General features: G+C 40.3%; 2 protein-coding genes across 2 annotated transcripts; one reads left to right on the forward strand and one right to left on the reverse strand.

The window, feature by feature from the left end:
* Positions 1–370: 370 nt before the first annotated feature.
* Positions 371–11195, reverse strand: LOC6032491. The gene is made up of 6 exons (XM_038252568.1): positions 10489–11195; positions 3550–4730; positions 3427–3495; positions 1571–1762; positions 1367–1502; positions 371–1304 (listed from the first exon to the last, which is right to left on the reverse strand). Exons 1-6 carry the CDS (start codon positions 10736–10738, stop codon positions 1192–1194), a joined length of 1941 nt encoding a protein of 646 aa, XP_038108496.1. The 5' UTR covers positions 10739–11195; the 3' UTR covers positions 371–1191.
* Positions 11196–11279: 84 nt separating this feature from the next.
* LOC119766293 lies at positions 11280–14481 on the forward strand. The gene is made up of 6 exons (XM_038250753.1): positions 11280–11473; positions 11594–12082; positions 12139–12314; positions 13438–13494; positions 13622–13808; positions 14230–14481. Exons 1-6 carry the CDS (start codon positions 11315–11317, stop codon positions 14479–14481), a joined length of 1320 nt encoding a protein of 439 aa, XP_038106681.1. The 5' UTR covers positions 11280–11314.
* The last annotated feature ends 1466 nt before the right edge of the window (positions 14482–15947 follow it).

The raw sequence follows: 15947 nt of genomic DNA on the forward strand, positions 1-15947 counted from the left end.
CACCGAGACACACGTGCATAAAATGTAAACAGTGCAGCAAAGCTGTCAAATTTCTAACCTAGAAACCGAGTCGGCGTAAAACCTAATATGTGAATTTGGATTCGCTCATTCAAATGCAGTTCCATTCGAATTAGCGAATCCGCTCTGTATTCCTAGAGGTTATTCTAAGCCACAAAAGTTCGCCGTATGGTTGCCATAGCAATTTGCACACTAAACGCGACCGCAACTGCTGAGCAATTTTAGGTGAAATTTTATCAACGGAATCCAGATTTCTTGAACTATAAATAACCGCATTCGTTGTCGACTATCTTGATGTTCTGAAAATATAGGTTTAAGGAAACATTTTTCTCGAATAAAGAAAAACCCATCGTTTTTATTATGCTCTGAGTTTTATCTGAATGTTATTTCCAGCAGCGATTATTATAAGATACTCAGCGTGATAACATGTTGTTGTTCTGTAATTGTGTTTGTGTGTTTCTGTAATAGTTTCTGCAAATTGGGGGGTTTCTTCCAGCCGTAAAGTTATTATTTCTTCGCTCTATCATCGTTCACCTTTGCAATATGTGTAGTAGGAAATCATCTGTTCCAGCGCGAGAATAGTTCACCGTTGTAGTTAATATATTTGTGGTTGTATATAGTAAATTGTGTGAGTTTGTTCGGTTTGCTGCTTCTGCTGCTTTTGTGGTTAAGCGGTTTGGGTGTTTGGAGTACATTGATAAAAACACTGTTATCGTTTTCACTTAATTCTACGAGCTCATAACTAAATAGTGTTCCTTCATTCATTCTGTATATATCCTAACAAGATTATGCGCCTTGTTGAGCGGTTTATAATAAATAAGCGACGAACTATATTTACACCAATGTTCAACATATTTTACAAAATACATAGGCAAAATGTACAAAACGGATCGTACAGTACAGATTATGTTAATAGATAGTATCCATTACGACGGGGGAAGTAACTTGAGAGTAATACCATACGAAATTTGTGCCAGTTCACGATTGATATACGGCGCGCCGCCTGTACCCGATTTCTAACTAATTGAGAATCCTTTGTAACACGTTCCGCGCGAGTTCCGCGAAGCGTTCTTAAAATTAACTTGAAGCAAAAGAGTTACGGGTTAAGAGAGAGTGTAAGAAAGGTAGGTATTAGATAGAGAAAGTGTTGGTGTCGTTTGCGGCGGCACCCTCTCAGACTATCCTGGTGATCGTGATGGAGCCACTTTTGTAGTACTGCGGGATGTTAATCGTCTGGTTTGTGTTCCGTCCACGCGATGGCTGTCGCAGGATGTTTACAATTTTTCCTGCAGAAATAAAAGCTCAAAAATAACAAATGATTTTAGAAATACCCACGAATCATACATACCAAGCACATTTAATGTGTGGAAGTGCTTGTGCTTGAAACTGATAATTTGTCTCAAGTTGGTGTTGGCATTCCATCGCTTTGCGATCTCCGCCGAGTTGATTTGCACCACTTCCGGGGTATCCGAAAAGGGATCCAACTGTGGATTGTTGGAAAATCTTCAATTATTTTAAAATCCTTCATAAATTTCACCTCTAATAAATTTACCGGATAATATTGCACGTCCAGCGTTTCTTCGCAGCAAGAATTGATCGTGTCGATGAGCTTCCGGAAGTTGCAGTCCCGCTTGGACATGTACAGCAGATACTGCGGGATGTTCATCTTGCTCGTGTCGACCGCGTACTGCTCGGTGAAGTACTGCCGGATGACATCCAGGTTCGGAGCAACGCCGATTCGAGTCTTGAGAGAGAATGATAAAATTTGATGATAAGAAAGAAAACTCAACCAGGAATTCCGGAGATCTTGACAGCTAAGTTTATTTCTGGCACGGAAAAAGGTTTGCCAGACCCACTGTTTTAAGTAAAACATATAAACGAGTTATTGAATGTTCAAGAAATCAAATATTTACTAAATCTACAAAAATTTAACAAGTTTAAACAAAATCTTTTTGTCAAACTGTGCTGATAATTTGTTGAACACTTATGGTACGTTCGTTTGAACAGCCAGTGCGGCACTGAGTGCCGCACTCGTCGGTGTCAGTCAATCGAACGTCATCTGTCAGTGTGGAACTCGCATGAAACTAAAAAAATATCGAGTGCGGCACTAGAGTTTCAGTTCCAAGATGGCGGCGAAATTCGTGCGGAACTAGCGCGAGTTTCTTCAAAGAAACACTTTGACAGTTCTGAGTGCGGCACTCAGTGTGGAACTAGCCATCAAACGAACGTACCATTAATAACCACTGGTTTATGTAGCAGGCATGACTAGTTTGACAAAGAACATTGTTTATAATGATTAGTATGTTGCAGTAGGGTGTAATATGGTTGTACAGTCAAACCCCGATGGTTTGACACAAACTGTTGTCAAACGAACGGGGTCACTTTTTAGTTTGACACCCCTTTTACACTGAGTTCACACATACTACCAAACGTTTGTTTTGATAGTGTGCGTGAGCGCCGTGTAAAAAGTGACAGTTCGTCACATTTTAGTTTGACTTTGACCAACCAACGGGGTACAAACTAAAAAAGTGTCAAACGAAAAAGTGACCAACCACCGGGGGTTGAGTGTATGGGAAAAAATAAAGCTGTTCAAATTTAGCGAGCACAGCAATTTTTTAGTTCCTTTTGGGGTTCTAAAACACTCCACAAAGTTTGGGAACGATTGGTTAAGTCCTCACTTTGCGCAAAGCGATTAAATTTTCTACGGGAATTTGTATGGCATAAACATTTTTTTGGATTTTGGTATTTATTTTTCACGCTGTACTAAAACCGGATTTATATGTGGATGCTCTGGAAAGTGCTCTACAACTTTCTACAAGAGAGTATGGTGCTAAATTACTCCTAAAAAAGATACAGCGTGTTCAAAACTCGTCTAAAACGTGTTTTTTGCTATCATCTTCCAGGGGCAAGCTAGCACCATACTCTCTTGGGGAAAGTTGTAGAGCACCTTCCAGAGCATCCGAATATGAATCCGATTTTAGTATAGCATGAAACGTGAATTTTATAAATATCAAAATCCAAAAAAAATTGTTTTTCCCATACAACTACATACACATAGTTGAATCGCTTACATAGAAAGTTGAATCGCTTTGCGCAAAGTGAGGCCTTAGCCAAACATTCCCAAACTTTGGGGAGTTGTTTAGGACCCCAAAAGGAACTGAAAATGTGCTGTGCTTGAAAATCGATTTTGATATTACACCCTAATGTTGCAGCTTCCACGCTACAGTAAACCGTTGCGCTGCAGATCCATTTTCAACTTTAGACGTTAGATTCAAGTACCTAAATTGTCACGTCGATGGTAACGCAACACCGGTTAGCAAGCTTGCGATGGTAACGCAACATTATTGCATAATTTGGATTGACACCGCAGACTGAGCTTTAAGGAAAAAGTTCCTTGTCAAAACTTACCAGCGCTTCGATTATTGTCAGCTCCCCACAGTTTAGCGTGTAAATAGTAACAGTATTCTCCGAGCAAGTCTGAAAAAGTCGAATATTAAACCTCGTAATCAAACCTCTTGCCATCTTCCTTACCTCCGGTCCAAAGTCCTCCGGCACTTCCTGATCCCTCGTGCCCGCCTCAACGCACCCGACATTCTCCGCACTCCTTGAAAACCCCAAACTCGGCGGTGTGGCCTTCAGCTCGTTGATCTTGTTCAACGCTTGCAGCACAATCTGCTCCGCCCGGATGCTCATCAGGTCCGTTTCCGAGTTGCTCGAGTTCAGTGACGGTCCCTGGTCGTGGAAGTAGTCCCCGCCGTGGCTGGCGTTCCGCGAGTGACACCGATGGCACACCTTCTGCACGCTCAGATCCTGCTTCGTTTGCATCAGAAATTGTTTCTCCGTGCAGTCGAGGCAACTGTTGTCCTCGTCCTCGTCGTCACCGTCGTCGTCGTCTTCGCCGGCGTTCCGCGCAAAGTCCCGCGGGTTGTAGTAGGGATAGTTGTAGTAGTAGCTCGACTGTTGTCCCTCGTCGGTGCACAGTTTGAGATCGAGTCTTAGATTGCGCGAGTTGGACTTGGTTGTCGGTGCCCGACTCGGGCCCGGCTGTTGATCGTCCGTGGGTTGTAGCAAGTACGCGGGAAGCCTCTTCGGGATCGCACCCATATTTTTGGTTTCCATCGGAGCATGGGCTACTGCGGCTGTACTTCCCTCTCCGCCATCGGGTTCATCGTCGTGTCGTCGGAGAAGTGGTTCTGATTCCCCACCCTCCGGAGATCGCTCGATAGTTCGTGCGTGCTGGAACGGGTCGATACTAATCTCCTGGTGTTCCAGCAGATTCTCAAGCTCCGAACTCGGCTCCGGATCAAAGTCCATCTCGAGGAAGTCCGTTTCGTCGTCCGCCGGTTGATCGCGGAACTCTAGCAGAGGCGCCGCCTGCAGGTCACCTCGGTACGCGTACACGCAATCGTCCGAGCCGTTTTCATCATCGGAGTAAATGTTGTTCGGTAGCAGAATGATTTCCTCAATTAATCCATTGTCGCTGATGTAGGACAGATTCCCGAGCGAGTTGTTGTCCGAGCAATCACCGTCCGAGTCCAGCTCGGCGGCGGCCGCAGCTACTGCTTCCTCGTCTTCGTGGTCGACTTCTGAGCGTGGTGGCTCCGCAGTTTGGTTCGTGGAAGATTCCGACTTTCCGTTATGGCGACAGCGGTCGTCCTGTGGTTCCGATTGCGGGGGTTCTGGATCGGTTGAGGGGTGGCTTTCGGAATTATCTGAATAAAAGAGAATTATTACATATTCATATTGCAAATCTCGCACGAAATTCTCCGATCGTTCAAATATCTGCACATCAAATATTAGCCAACATTTTCTACAATAGATTGCGTGCGTTAAAATCTGTTCTTTTAAATAAACCACTAATGTGCGCGTGCTTAGGATTCTTCGTTTTTGAGGCAAAAACAATCCCCATGTCAAAAATGAGCAGATTTGGTGAAGGTCGATGTCGGACGCGTGGGCACTTGGGAAGGAATGACCCATATGGATGACAGAGTTGTAAAAAACAAAACTTTCATTCCTTAAAAAAATCAAAATCAAAAAACGGGACGTATTCCGTGGTCGATTTGCAACCCCCTTTTCGTGTTTTTTTCATTGCGGGTTTCTGAGAAAATAAAAAAACCTTCGGTAAGTGAGCGTGCACGAGGAAAATAGAAGGAGTGATAGAAAGAGAATGCTCTTGCTGACAATCACGAGACAAAAGAAGAGAATTCACAAGCTAAATACAGTGACGGTCACTGTACTCTGTGGCTGTACTTTCTGATATTTTGGTGCTGGAATCATCAAATGTTTTTTTTTCTTTCACTCATTTTTAGAATTTCAATGCGTTTTTCTCAATACGCATGGTTGTACATGTGTATTTGAAATGTTGACGTTAAATTCTCAAAAAAAAAATCCCAAAGAGAGTCAACGTGTTTAATGGATGGCCCTTGATCAATTACACAGTTCAACAAAAAATCAAATGTTTCTTGTCTCTGAGACGAGAATATGTGTTCCTAGTAGATTTTTGCCTGCTGAATCCGAATCCGGGTCCAGAATTGCTCCAAATGGTCCCAATTTTGAGATACACCCGTTTGAAATGTTAGTTTAGGCAAAAATTAGCTACTTTGTCGACTATTTTACAAAAGAACTATTGAATAAACAACTAAACCAATACATGTATCTTAAAGTTCACGTTTTCCCCTTTCTGAAACACCCCGGGTTTTTAAAATTTGATTGTTTCTACGCATATTTAAAGCCATTTTAAAATTAGAATTTGACTTGCATGCAAGTTGGAAAAACTTGAATGAGAACCAACTGAAAATATAATTTTAAAATGGCTATAAATATGCGTAGAAACAATCAAATTTTAAAACCCGGAGTGTTTCAGAAAGGGAAAACGTGAACTTTAAGATACATGCATTGGTTTAGTTGTTTATTCAATAGTTCTTTGTAAAATAGTCGACAAAGTAGCTAATTTTTGCCTAAACTAACATTTCAAACGGGTGTATCTCAAAATTGGGACCATTTGGAGCAATTCTGGACCCGGATTCGGATTCAGCAGGCAAAATCTACTAGGAACACATATTCTCGTCTCAGAGACAAAATCTTGTTGGACTGTGTTATCGGTAAAATTGGGTTCATTTTGACTGATGGTTCATCGATCAAGATTTTACAAACTTTCGACAACAGACCTGCGTTAATGAAAAAAATATTTGGGTAGAACATGAAGACTGCTGAGAATGTTGGAACCGATCCGCCCCTTTGTTACGAATACCGCCTGCCGACGGTTTTCGCGACTGGGTGTGAGATTATCGAATCAATAAAAAAATGTATCGACAAAGTGTTGCCAGACAAACGAATCAATATCAAATTTACATGTTAAATTTAAATAACACAGTTTTGATTTTCTTTTCTTTTCGTTCTTATGCATTTTTTTTTAAACTTTGAGTACGGTATGCTGATCGGAAAGAACCAAGGGGGTGGTGCCAGAACAAAGTGTCAGTAGACTCGGCCGTCACCAGAACCTTACTAGCCCACGCAGTTGTATTCGTGAGTAGCCCCTGTCTGAAACTAGTCCATGCGTTAGTGTTTGTGAGTAGCCCCTGTCGAAATTTTCTGGTGTTTAGTAGTGTTGGTAATTTTTTGGTTTCATTAAAATGGCAGCCTTAACATAGACCTGGAAAGAACGCGGTCAAGGCTTCATCCATAAAGTACGTCACGCAAAAATCAGCCAAAATTTACCCCCCTCCCCCCCTTTGTCACGCTTTTCCTATACTTATAACATGCAATGTCACACTTGTTCAGACCCCCTCCCCCTAGAGCGTGACATACTTTATGAAATGTTGCGTGTTCTTTTCGTGACCCCCAGAAAAGTTGACAGTTCGGTATGAGCGCGATTGACGGTGTGCGCGCTTGAGGTTGTTTCGAGAAAAAAATAAAAAAATTAAAAATATTCAAAAGTTAAAATTAAATAGATTAAAAATGTTTATTCAAAAGCGTTTAACAACAATTATAAACAAAATTAAGAAATCAATAATTGAACATTTCTTTAAAAAAAAACAGAAAATTAGAAATTCTTAAATTCTTAAACAAGAAAAACTATAATTAAAAACGTTGCTTAATCCACCTTTAGGTGGGTGGTGCCTTCCTTACATTCATAAAGTTAATACACTACAGAGCCTCAAAAAAGAGTATAAATAAGACTTATTTTAATCAAAATATCTGAGATCCGCCCTAAAAATATATAAATAACACTTAAGTTGTTATAACTTTTGATAGGGTTGTCAGATCTTCAACGTTCTAGGCTCATTGGAAAGGTCTTTTGATTAACTATACAAAGACAGGTCGCATGGTGGATCCGGACCAAGTTTTCATCAAAATATTTGAGATCCGGCCTCCAAAAAGTGCATAAATAACACTTAAGTGCTTATAACTTTTGATAGGATTTTCAGATCTTCAACGTTTTGGGCTCGTTAGAAAGATCTTTTAAATACCTTTTTTAAAATGTATAGCATGACGAGTTTTCTTACAAAGACCACCCTTTTTACATTCTGCCGGACTTTATTCGAAATCGTTTTTTTAGCATAACTTTTGAAGTTCTTTACTAAACTTCATAATATTAACTAGGGTCTTGTGGGACCCCAAGACGGATCGAATGAGACAAAACGGTCAAAATCGGTTCAGCCATTCCGGAGATAATCGTGTGCATATTTTTCTTTGCACGGACTCACATCCAGACACACGCACAGACATTTCTTCAGAATTTTATTCTGAGTCGATAGGTATACGTGAAGGTGGGTCTACGAGGTCTAATAAAGAAGTTCATTTTTCGAGTGATTTTATAGCCTGTCCTCATTGAGGTGAGGAAGGCAAAAAATATGTAATTATGAAAAAAAGGAAATTAAAAAAATAGGAAATTAGGGAATTAGGAAATTTGGAAATTATGATATTAGCAAATTAGTAAAATAAAGAAAATTAGGAAATAAGGAAATTATGGAATAAGGAAACAAGGAAATTAAGAAATTAAGAAATTAGGAAATAAGAAAAATTTGAAATTAGGAAACTAGGAAATTAGGAAGTAAGGAAGTTAGGAAATTAAATAAGGAAATTAGGATATTAGGAATTAAGGAAGTTAGAAAATTGGGAAATTAGGATATCAGGAAACAAGGAAATTAGGAAGTTAAGAAGTTAGGAAGTTAGGAAATTAGGACATAAGAAAATTAGGAAGTTAGGAAATTAGGAAATCAGGAAATTAGGAAGTTAGGAAATTAGGAAACTAGGAAATTAGGAGTTTAGGAAGTTAGGAAGTTAAGGAAACTAGTAAATTTGGAAATACGGAAGTCAGAAAATTTGGAAATTATTAAATAAGGCTGGTACAAATTGGGTACAAAGTTTAATTTTTTTCCTGAATTCTTAAATTCCTAAATTCCTAAATTCCTAAATTCGTAAATTCTTAAATTCTTGAATTCTCAAATTCTTAAATTCTTAAATTCTTAAATTCTTAAATTCTTAAATTCTTAAATTCTCAAATTCTTAAATTCTTAAATTCTTAAATTCTTAAATTCTTAAATTCTTAAATTCTTAAATTCTTAAATTCTTAAATTCTTAAATTCTTAAATTCTTAAATTCTTAAATTCTTAAATTCTTAAATTCTTAAATTCTTAAATTCTTAAATTCTTAAATTCTTAAATTCTTAAATTCTTAAATTCTTAAATTCTTAAATTCTTAAATTCTTAAATTCTTAAATTCTTAAATTCTTAAATTCTTAAATTCTTAAATTCTTAAATTCTTAAATTCTTAAATTCTTAAATTCTTAAATTCTTATATTCTTAAATTCTTAAATTCTTAAATTCTTAAATTCTTAAATTCTTAAATTCTTAAATTCTTAAATACTTAAGTTCTTAAATTCTTAAATCCTTAAATTCTTAATTTTTCATACTAGATTTTTTTAATTTTGGAAGAAATAGAGTAATTACGAATTTCTATGTTATCGATTTTTAAAACTTTTGAAATTTCGACTTGTACATTCGCTCCGAGTTTTGAATTTTTTGAGCTATTGAATTTATAAAAACTTTAATATTAAAATTATTATTCAATTATGCATATTTTTAGTTATGAATTTCCAAATTTCATATTTTTGTTAAAATTTTCTTTATTATTTAAAAAAAAGTTATTTGAAATTTCTGAAATTTTTCATGTTTTTGAATTTGTTGTTAGGTTGGATTTCAAAATTTCAGATTATTATTGTATTTTCAGTAAAGACATTTGTATGATTATTGTCAAGTTTAACTTCACTCGGATTTACTGCATTTTGGTCCCGCGAGTGTGGATCAATCGGACAGCGCAGGGGACTATAGAGTACTGGTGGGTACTAGCAATAAATAGTTGGTGACAACTTCTTTTACTCCATTTCGACCAAAAAACTAAATCTGTCCTTTAAATTTCAATATTCTTCATTTTGAGATTCGGGAGGAATTTCAAATATTAATATATCCAATACAAACTTATTTAAACGTTTGTAGTTATCAGTCGCATTCAAAAAGGAAACTGGCAATTCTTTGATTTTTTCATCAAAACATATTGCAAATAAGCATCCTTCCGATCAGCATACCAGCCTTTAAAAAACACAAAAAAGGTTGGGGAGCGTTATTTTATTACGTAACGCAGTTGGGGTGTCTGTTACGAAATATTACGAAAATTGGGGGAGGGGGGGTGTGCTGAAAAATTGTGTTACGTAACGAAAAATTTTCATACAAGAATTCATAAAAAACAAACTTAATCTACCTATGTGGTTGATGCCTTCCTCACTTTGTACCATCAATGGGTAATATGTGTGTTTTGGACACATATTTCAGCATTTTTTTAAGATCCAGAAAAATAAGTACACAGATATAACTGAAGTGATCATAACTAGAGACAAGGTTGCCAGATCTTCAATGTTTTAGACTCGTTGGAAAGGTATTTTGCCAACGATGGGTCGGATGGTGGATCCGGACATTGTTTACATACATTTAAGTGAGATCTGGCTACAAAAAAAGTACATAAATATCACTAAAGTGGTCATAACTCGAGACAGGGTTGCCAGAAAAATCCCAAATTTTGCGTTACGTATTAAAAGAACGCTCCCTTGAAATAATCATTAAGGGAGCGTTCTTTTATTAAGTAACGCAGTAGGGGGGGAGGGGGGGGGGGGTCGGAGGCCGTGTTACGCTCTATACAATTTTTTTAAAATTTGTATGGAAATTTTGTTGAGGGGGCGGAGGGGGTCTAAAAGTCCGATTTTTCGCGTTACGTAATAAAAGAACGCTCCCTAAGTTAAATCATCCACGAGGAAAAAAAATTGGTCTGATCACATCTTCCGTCGAATGAAAAAGCAAATGTTGGTCCCGGCCTAACTTAGAGCTTAGGTCTTAAGGTTAGTCCTGGGGTATGTGTCTATAACTTCCATTCGTCAACGTTGTTTCGCTCAAAGCAGAAAATCCCGCAAAATCTTACCCGCACTTCCAGCCCCGGCCACAATCCGCCGTTCGCTGTCGCAGTCCGGCCGCCGAGCCCCGTTCACCTGCGGCATCAGATTCTCCTGCTCGGCCACATTGTTGTTGTTGTTGAACTGGTTCTGGCTGCTCTTGTCGGTCACCACCTTCGGAATGGCACCGGCGCCGGCAGCCTGCTTCTGCGGTCCCGCCGGCTGCTGCTGTTGGTAGCAATAATTTTCGTTCTCGTTGCTGTCCATTATTGCGAACATGCTTGGCCCAGGAACATTTGAGGAGGGGGCGAGGATTACGGTGTTCCGGATTTGTGCTATTCTTTTATGATGTAATTGTGTCGTGGCGGATTTAATACGCGAGAATCTTCTTTAACCCATGCTACGGCTCGTTCCGATTGATTGCCCTTCTTGCCGTGTTTTGCTCTGCCAGACAGGAACGTGGAAGAGGTTCTTCGTTTTCCTTGCGGAACTTTTTTTCCTTCCGCGATCCGAGGGAATTGGGGGACGCGAAAACCTCAATGTTTTTCACTTTCTGCAGTAGATATTCCGAACGTTTATAACGTAACAATGCAGCAAAACGCGAACCGAATCAATTTGCACCGCTTTTTGATAATATTTTTGCAAATTATTTCGCTGCACAATCGAAATAATTTTGGTTCTAACTTTTGCGTATTTCGTTGTTTTCTTGTCCAAACTGTCAAACCTGAGGGCAAAAAGTTCTGCCGGGCTAAGTTCAACCACGTCTGTTTACAAAATGATCGTCATTTTTCTTCGATATTATCGTCGGTAATGTAAACCTCACAACGTTGAAGTGTCAAAAATTCTAATTTCAAAATGAACGTTGGACGCGAGGAACCGATTTTGCAAAGACGAAGTTTTACGTACATTTCGCTTGTGGTGTTGAGTGTGGGAGTTTGTTTGTACATTGTGCAACAGAACAATGACCAGAATCAGCACATTCAGGACCTCCGGGAGAACCTTGGGTCACTTACGGTAGGTTCTCAATCTCCAAAACATCCCGAAGAAAAGTCAATGAGAACACAGAGTTACAATGTGCAACTTGGTGAACCACAGACTCGTCAGACCAATAATCCGATTTCTAAATCTTCCTAGAAACACGTCCTCAACATTTACGGACACGACGAAGCGACCCCCGAAACGGGCCAACTGGCCCATCGTCGGGATTTTCGCGAACAAGTCACCCACGAACTGCAGGAAGCGCTCCGGTCAATCGATGTGCTCCAGAACCGGGTTGACTTTCTGGAAAAGATCAACTACGACAAGTTTGGTCGCGTCGATTTCGCCTCGGCCGATCTGGGTGGGAAGGTGGTCAGCGTGGAGCCCCGCAGGCCGGGTTTCTTTCTGTGGACGGTGCTGGAGCGAACGATGCGATTGGGCAGGTTTGGGTCTGCTAACAGGAAGTGCTGCATCGTGCAGTATGACTGCGCGGGAAAGTGCCACGCGTTTCCGGGGTCTTCCGGAAGTATAACGCTAAGGTTGATGGGAAAGGTGTTCATTGAAGGAGTTTCGGTTGAGCACGTGCCCAAGAATATGTTGCCCGATACGAGTGCGAGTAGTGCGATTAGAGAATTTTCTGTAAGGGTAAGTTTGAATATACTTTTCGACTTTAATGAAATTAGATGTTATTATGTTTACAGGGCATTGATGCGTTGCAAGAAGATGGTGACACGTTCTTGTTTGGAAATTATTTATTTGATGCGGAAGTTGATTTTATTAAATATTTTAATTTTACGTTGCGATCGTCGATTCCGTTCGAGTTTGTAAGAATCAAGGTTGCTTCAAATAATGGTGCGGATTACACGTGCATTCACAGGTAAAATTATTTTCTTAATTTTGTAGCATTTTTGCATATAAACAAAATTTTCTATTGTTTATTGTTCCTCTACATTCTATTTTTTTTTTCGAATCATGGACAGTTACAAATACTTTGAGTTTTATTTTTGATTGCCTTATTTCTCATTTATTCACTTTTTCAATGTTTCCATTTCCATTAAGTATATTTTTCCTTTTATGTGGTGTTGAGAACAAATAACTTAATTTTGAATTTCTTTTTGTTTACCTATAAAAAATGTTCAAACCTCGATTTAAAACCATTTCTGATCACTTTTTTTCATTTTAATGCAAAAAAAACGTTACTCAATCCACCAGAAGGTGGTTGCTGCCTTCCTCCTAAAAGCCTTGCAACCACACACTACGAAAGCTTTGGCTAACGCTTACTTAGTAAAGACTTTATACATCTGACTGCTGATCTATGATAAATTCAAGCCCTGCAGTGTTTGTGTGCGTGCGCTGAGCGGAAAGTTCCGACAGTTATCCGCCGGAGCTTTCAAATAATGTAAATAATGACCCTTTTTGTATCAACCAAAACAGTTTTTCGAACATAACTTTTAAAGTACTGCACCAAACTGGATGAAATTTAAAAAAGTCTCAAAGAACCTGAAAACGAATCCAAAAACATAGATCCGGACAAAATTGGTCGAGCCAGTTCCGAGAAAAGCGAGTGAGAAAATATTATCCGCGCACCACCAAACCGAAGTGCGCATCTCTTCTGTTGCGCGAAAAAATCTGTTGCGCCCGAGGGGCAGGACACATGCTCTAATCAACTAAAATAATCGGTTAATTGATTAGAAATTATCAGTTAATCAATTAGTGTGACGCTAATCAACCAACGGTTCCCACCTACTATCATTATCTTGGTCTGATGAAGAAATGTCAAAAACACAAAACAAAAACATTTTTTTTCCGCAGAAGCCACAAAAATTCCGGCGGGACCGTTGCTGCTGGTGCCACTACAAACGACGAGGTCATTTCCGTTCGCCGGATGTGAAAGAAGTCTCAGCTCCAACACGGTGTCATCCGACAGCAGCAGAACAAGCAGCTGTTCATTGTAGTAGGTCGTTTGTTTTTTGTTTTTTCGTCACGTTCGTGGTCTGCAGCGCTGGCAAGAAACCCAAACTGGAAGCTTCCTCCACCGAAGAGCCGGCGGCCGGGACGTAAGTCGACGAAGTGGAGGCGAATTGTGTCGTTCAGTGAGGCGAATTGTGTCGTCGGGAAGGCCAGGTAGGTTGATTATAACCGATTCACTGTTATGGAGCTGGCTGAAACGACTATTTTTCACAGCCCCTCATCGGTTAAGAAATCCCCGAGCGACAGCATTCCAGGAGGAGGAGAAAAATGTATAGAAAGTCCAGATCCAGACAGAATCCATGGATCGTTCAAGTCGGCTGAAAAGAAGACTTTTAAAGTTGTAAAGAAGGAGCAACAGGAAGGAAGTGAAGCGCGAACCGTCGGAATAGCCGAAAAGGAGGTGAATAATAAGAACAACATGATGAGTTTCTCCACGAGCGCAAAGAGAAGGCGGTTGCGGCGACTCTGGCCGCCTCCAAGAACTGCGAGACGGAGTACAATACGGGAGAAAGTTCTGTCGAAAGGGCGAAACGGTGACGTGCTTGGCGCGGACGTTACAGATCATCGAGGGGCTCCGCACTCAGTCAAGGACGTGTTTGGGAAGTTGAGGAAAATTAACAAGATGACGGGGACGGATGATGGACAAGATTCAGTCGATGTTTGGGCGGGTCGGCACGGTCTTGTTTTGGTGGAGCAGTAAGGCGGCCGGGAGGAAACCTTGGTTGGCGCAAGATTGTGCGATGACGCCCCGAACCATGACGGTTTTAATGAACCGGTAGCGAACGCATTGAGCAAGTGTGAGAAAGCTTTCGAAGGCGAAGGTGGAGGACATTGCGTTGGTGCTGAAGACGGAGTCCGTCATCCAGATTATACAGTTGCTGCTGGAGGACGGGGTGGTTCACCCGGTGGACAAGTGTTCGATGATGCCGGGAACACCGTTGAAGTTCATGTTGGCGCATCCGACCAAGGGCGTTCAGGAAGTGTTGGAGCGATTCGACGAGAAGGATTTAAGTGCGAGTGGAAGTACGACGGAGATCGGGCGCTTTTCTACCTGCTGGAGGACGGCAGCGTGAACATTTACAGTTGAAACTAGGAGAACAACACGAGCATGTACCTGGACGTGATTGCCCGGTTGGACCGCACTCGGAAGGATTCGCTTAAGAGTACATTCATGGACTACGAAAAATTATTGGTGTGGAGCAGATCTCGTGTCTCGGAAAGGCTATCATTTGTAACACGAGTGCTAAATTGAGGTTATCCGGATTATCATTCTAATCTGGAGATTACGTGTGAAATAAACTTTGGTTTTTACAAATGGGGGTGGGGGAATTTATTTCGAATTGAAGTACAGCTCAAGAACTGGCCCACGTCAATGATGATTAGCACTGCCGGAATCACAATGGAAATAGTGATCATATTACCCAGGCAACAACATTCTGAACATCGTAAACTATTCTTTTCCTCTTCTAACTCGTCAAACGTCGAATTATCCGCAATTTCCATGAAGGTCCGCAACTTCGAAGTGCCTTAAAATTCCCCGGAAGAAGCTCGATTCGAATGGTCTGAATTATTAGAACCGTGCTTGCTTCCTTGTTTCCGGTTATCTGTCTATGAAAAAATCAAACCTTCCGGTTACGACCAGCCCAACCTATTTGGGCCACGTTTTTAGATCGTTACTGCCACAATAGCAGCAAGTGGTAGCAGAACCAAAAATCGTGCCAAGGAAAAAAAGGAGTTTGGCTGAGTTGGCAGCATCTAAAAAATCCGTGTTAGAAACAAAAACTTCATACAGACCCCTAACGATAAAAACGACTCGGTGGAAGCATCATCCGCCGGTATCTGATGCGGAGAAACTCCAGGACCATCTAATAAAAGCTCGATCTCCGGGAAGTTCCGCTGGGGACACCAAAGATTGAACCTATATTTGTGCTTCAAAACCATACTTCTCACTCAAAATAAATAATAAATCTCCGAAAATAATGACCAGGATTGGTGCCGCAGTCGACCTCTTTCGCTTGGACAACAGGAATAACAATAAATGTGGTCCTGGAAGGAGCAATTTTCACAAAATTCCGAATCGGGGTTTTAAAATCCTTCCAAAAATATTGGAAACAAAACACGTTTGCTGCTGTCAAAATGACTCTTCTCGATATGACAAGATAGTTTAAATCGGGGTAGGAATGACGTGTCAGTTCAGCGCTAATTGATTAGCTAATTGACCGAAAATTATGCTAGTTGATTAGCGTTACAATAATTGATTAGGTGTGTCCTGCCCCTCGGTTGCGCCGTACAATATTGAGTGGTTTGTCGTAAGCGTGTACATCAGCGCCGTACAATATTGAGTGGTTTGTCGTAAGCGTGTACATCAGCCTGCGCAGCAGGCTTTGACAGGGTGCGCTCGTATTTTGATTTTTGTCTGCCTTCACAATAAATTCTACACGAGATTCTACGTCCATCCACACGCACAGACATTTGCTCAGAATTTGATTCTGAGCCGATATGTATACGTAAAGGTATATCTTGGAAACTTATTTAAATA

The sequence above is a fragment of the Culex quinquefasciatus genome, chromosome 2 (assembly GCF_015732765.1).
Source record: "Culex quinquefasciatus strain JHB chromosome 2, VPISU_Cqui_1.0_pri_paternal, whole genome shotgun sequence".
NCBI classification, from domain to species: Eukaryota; Metazoa; Arthropoda; class Insecta; order Diptera; family Culicidae; genus Culex; species Culex quinquefasciatus.

Coding starts and splice junctions, on each gene's coding strand:
- LOC119766293 (XM_038250753.1), top strand. CDS start 11,315: ATGAACGTTGGACGCGAGGAACCGATTTTGCAAAGACGAAGTTTTACG. Junction 11,474..11,593: donor AGAACCTTGGGTCACTTACG/GTAGGTTCTCAA, acceptor AAATCTTCCTAG/AAACACGTCCTCAACATTTA. Junction 12,315..13,437: donor GATTACACGTGCATTCACAG/GTAAAATTATTT, acceptor CGTGGTCTGCAG/CGCTGGCAAGAAACCCAAAC.
- LOC6032491 (XM_038252568.1), bottom strand. CDS start 10,738: ATGTTCGCAATAATGGACAGCAACGAGAACGAAAATTATTGCTACCAA. Junction 1,763..3,426: donor TGACAATAATCGAAGCGCTG/GTAAGTTTTGAC, acceptor TTCTCTCTCAAG/ACTCGAATCGGCGTTGCTCC. Junction 1,305..1,366: donor CCACACATTAAATGTGCTTG/GTATGTATGATT, acceptor TTATTTCTGCAG/GAAAAATTGTAAACATCCTG.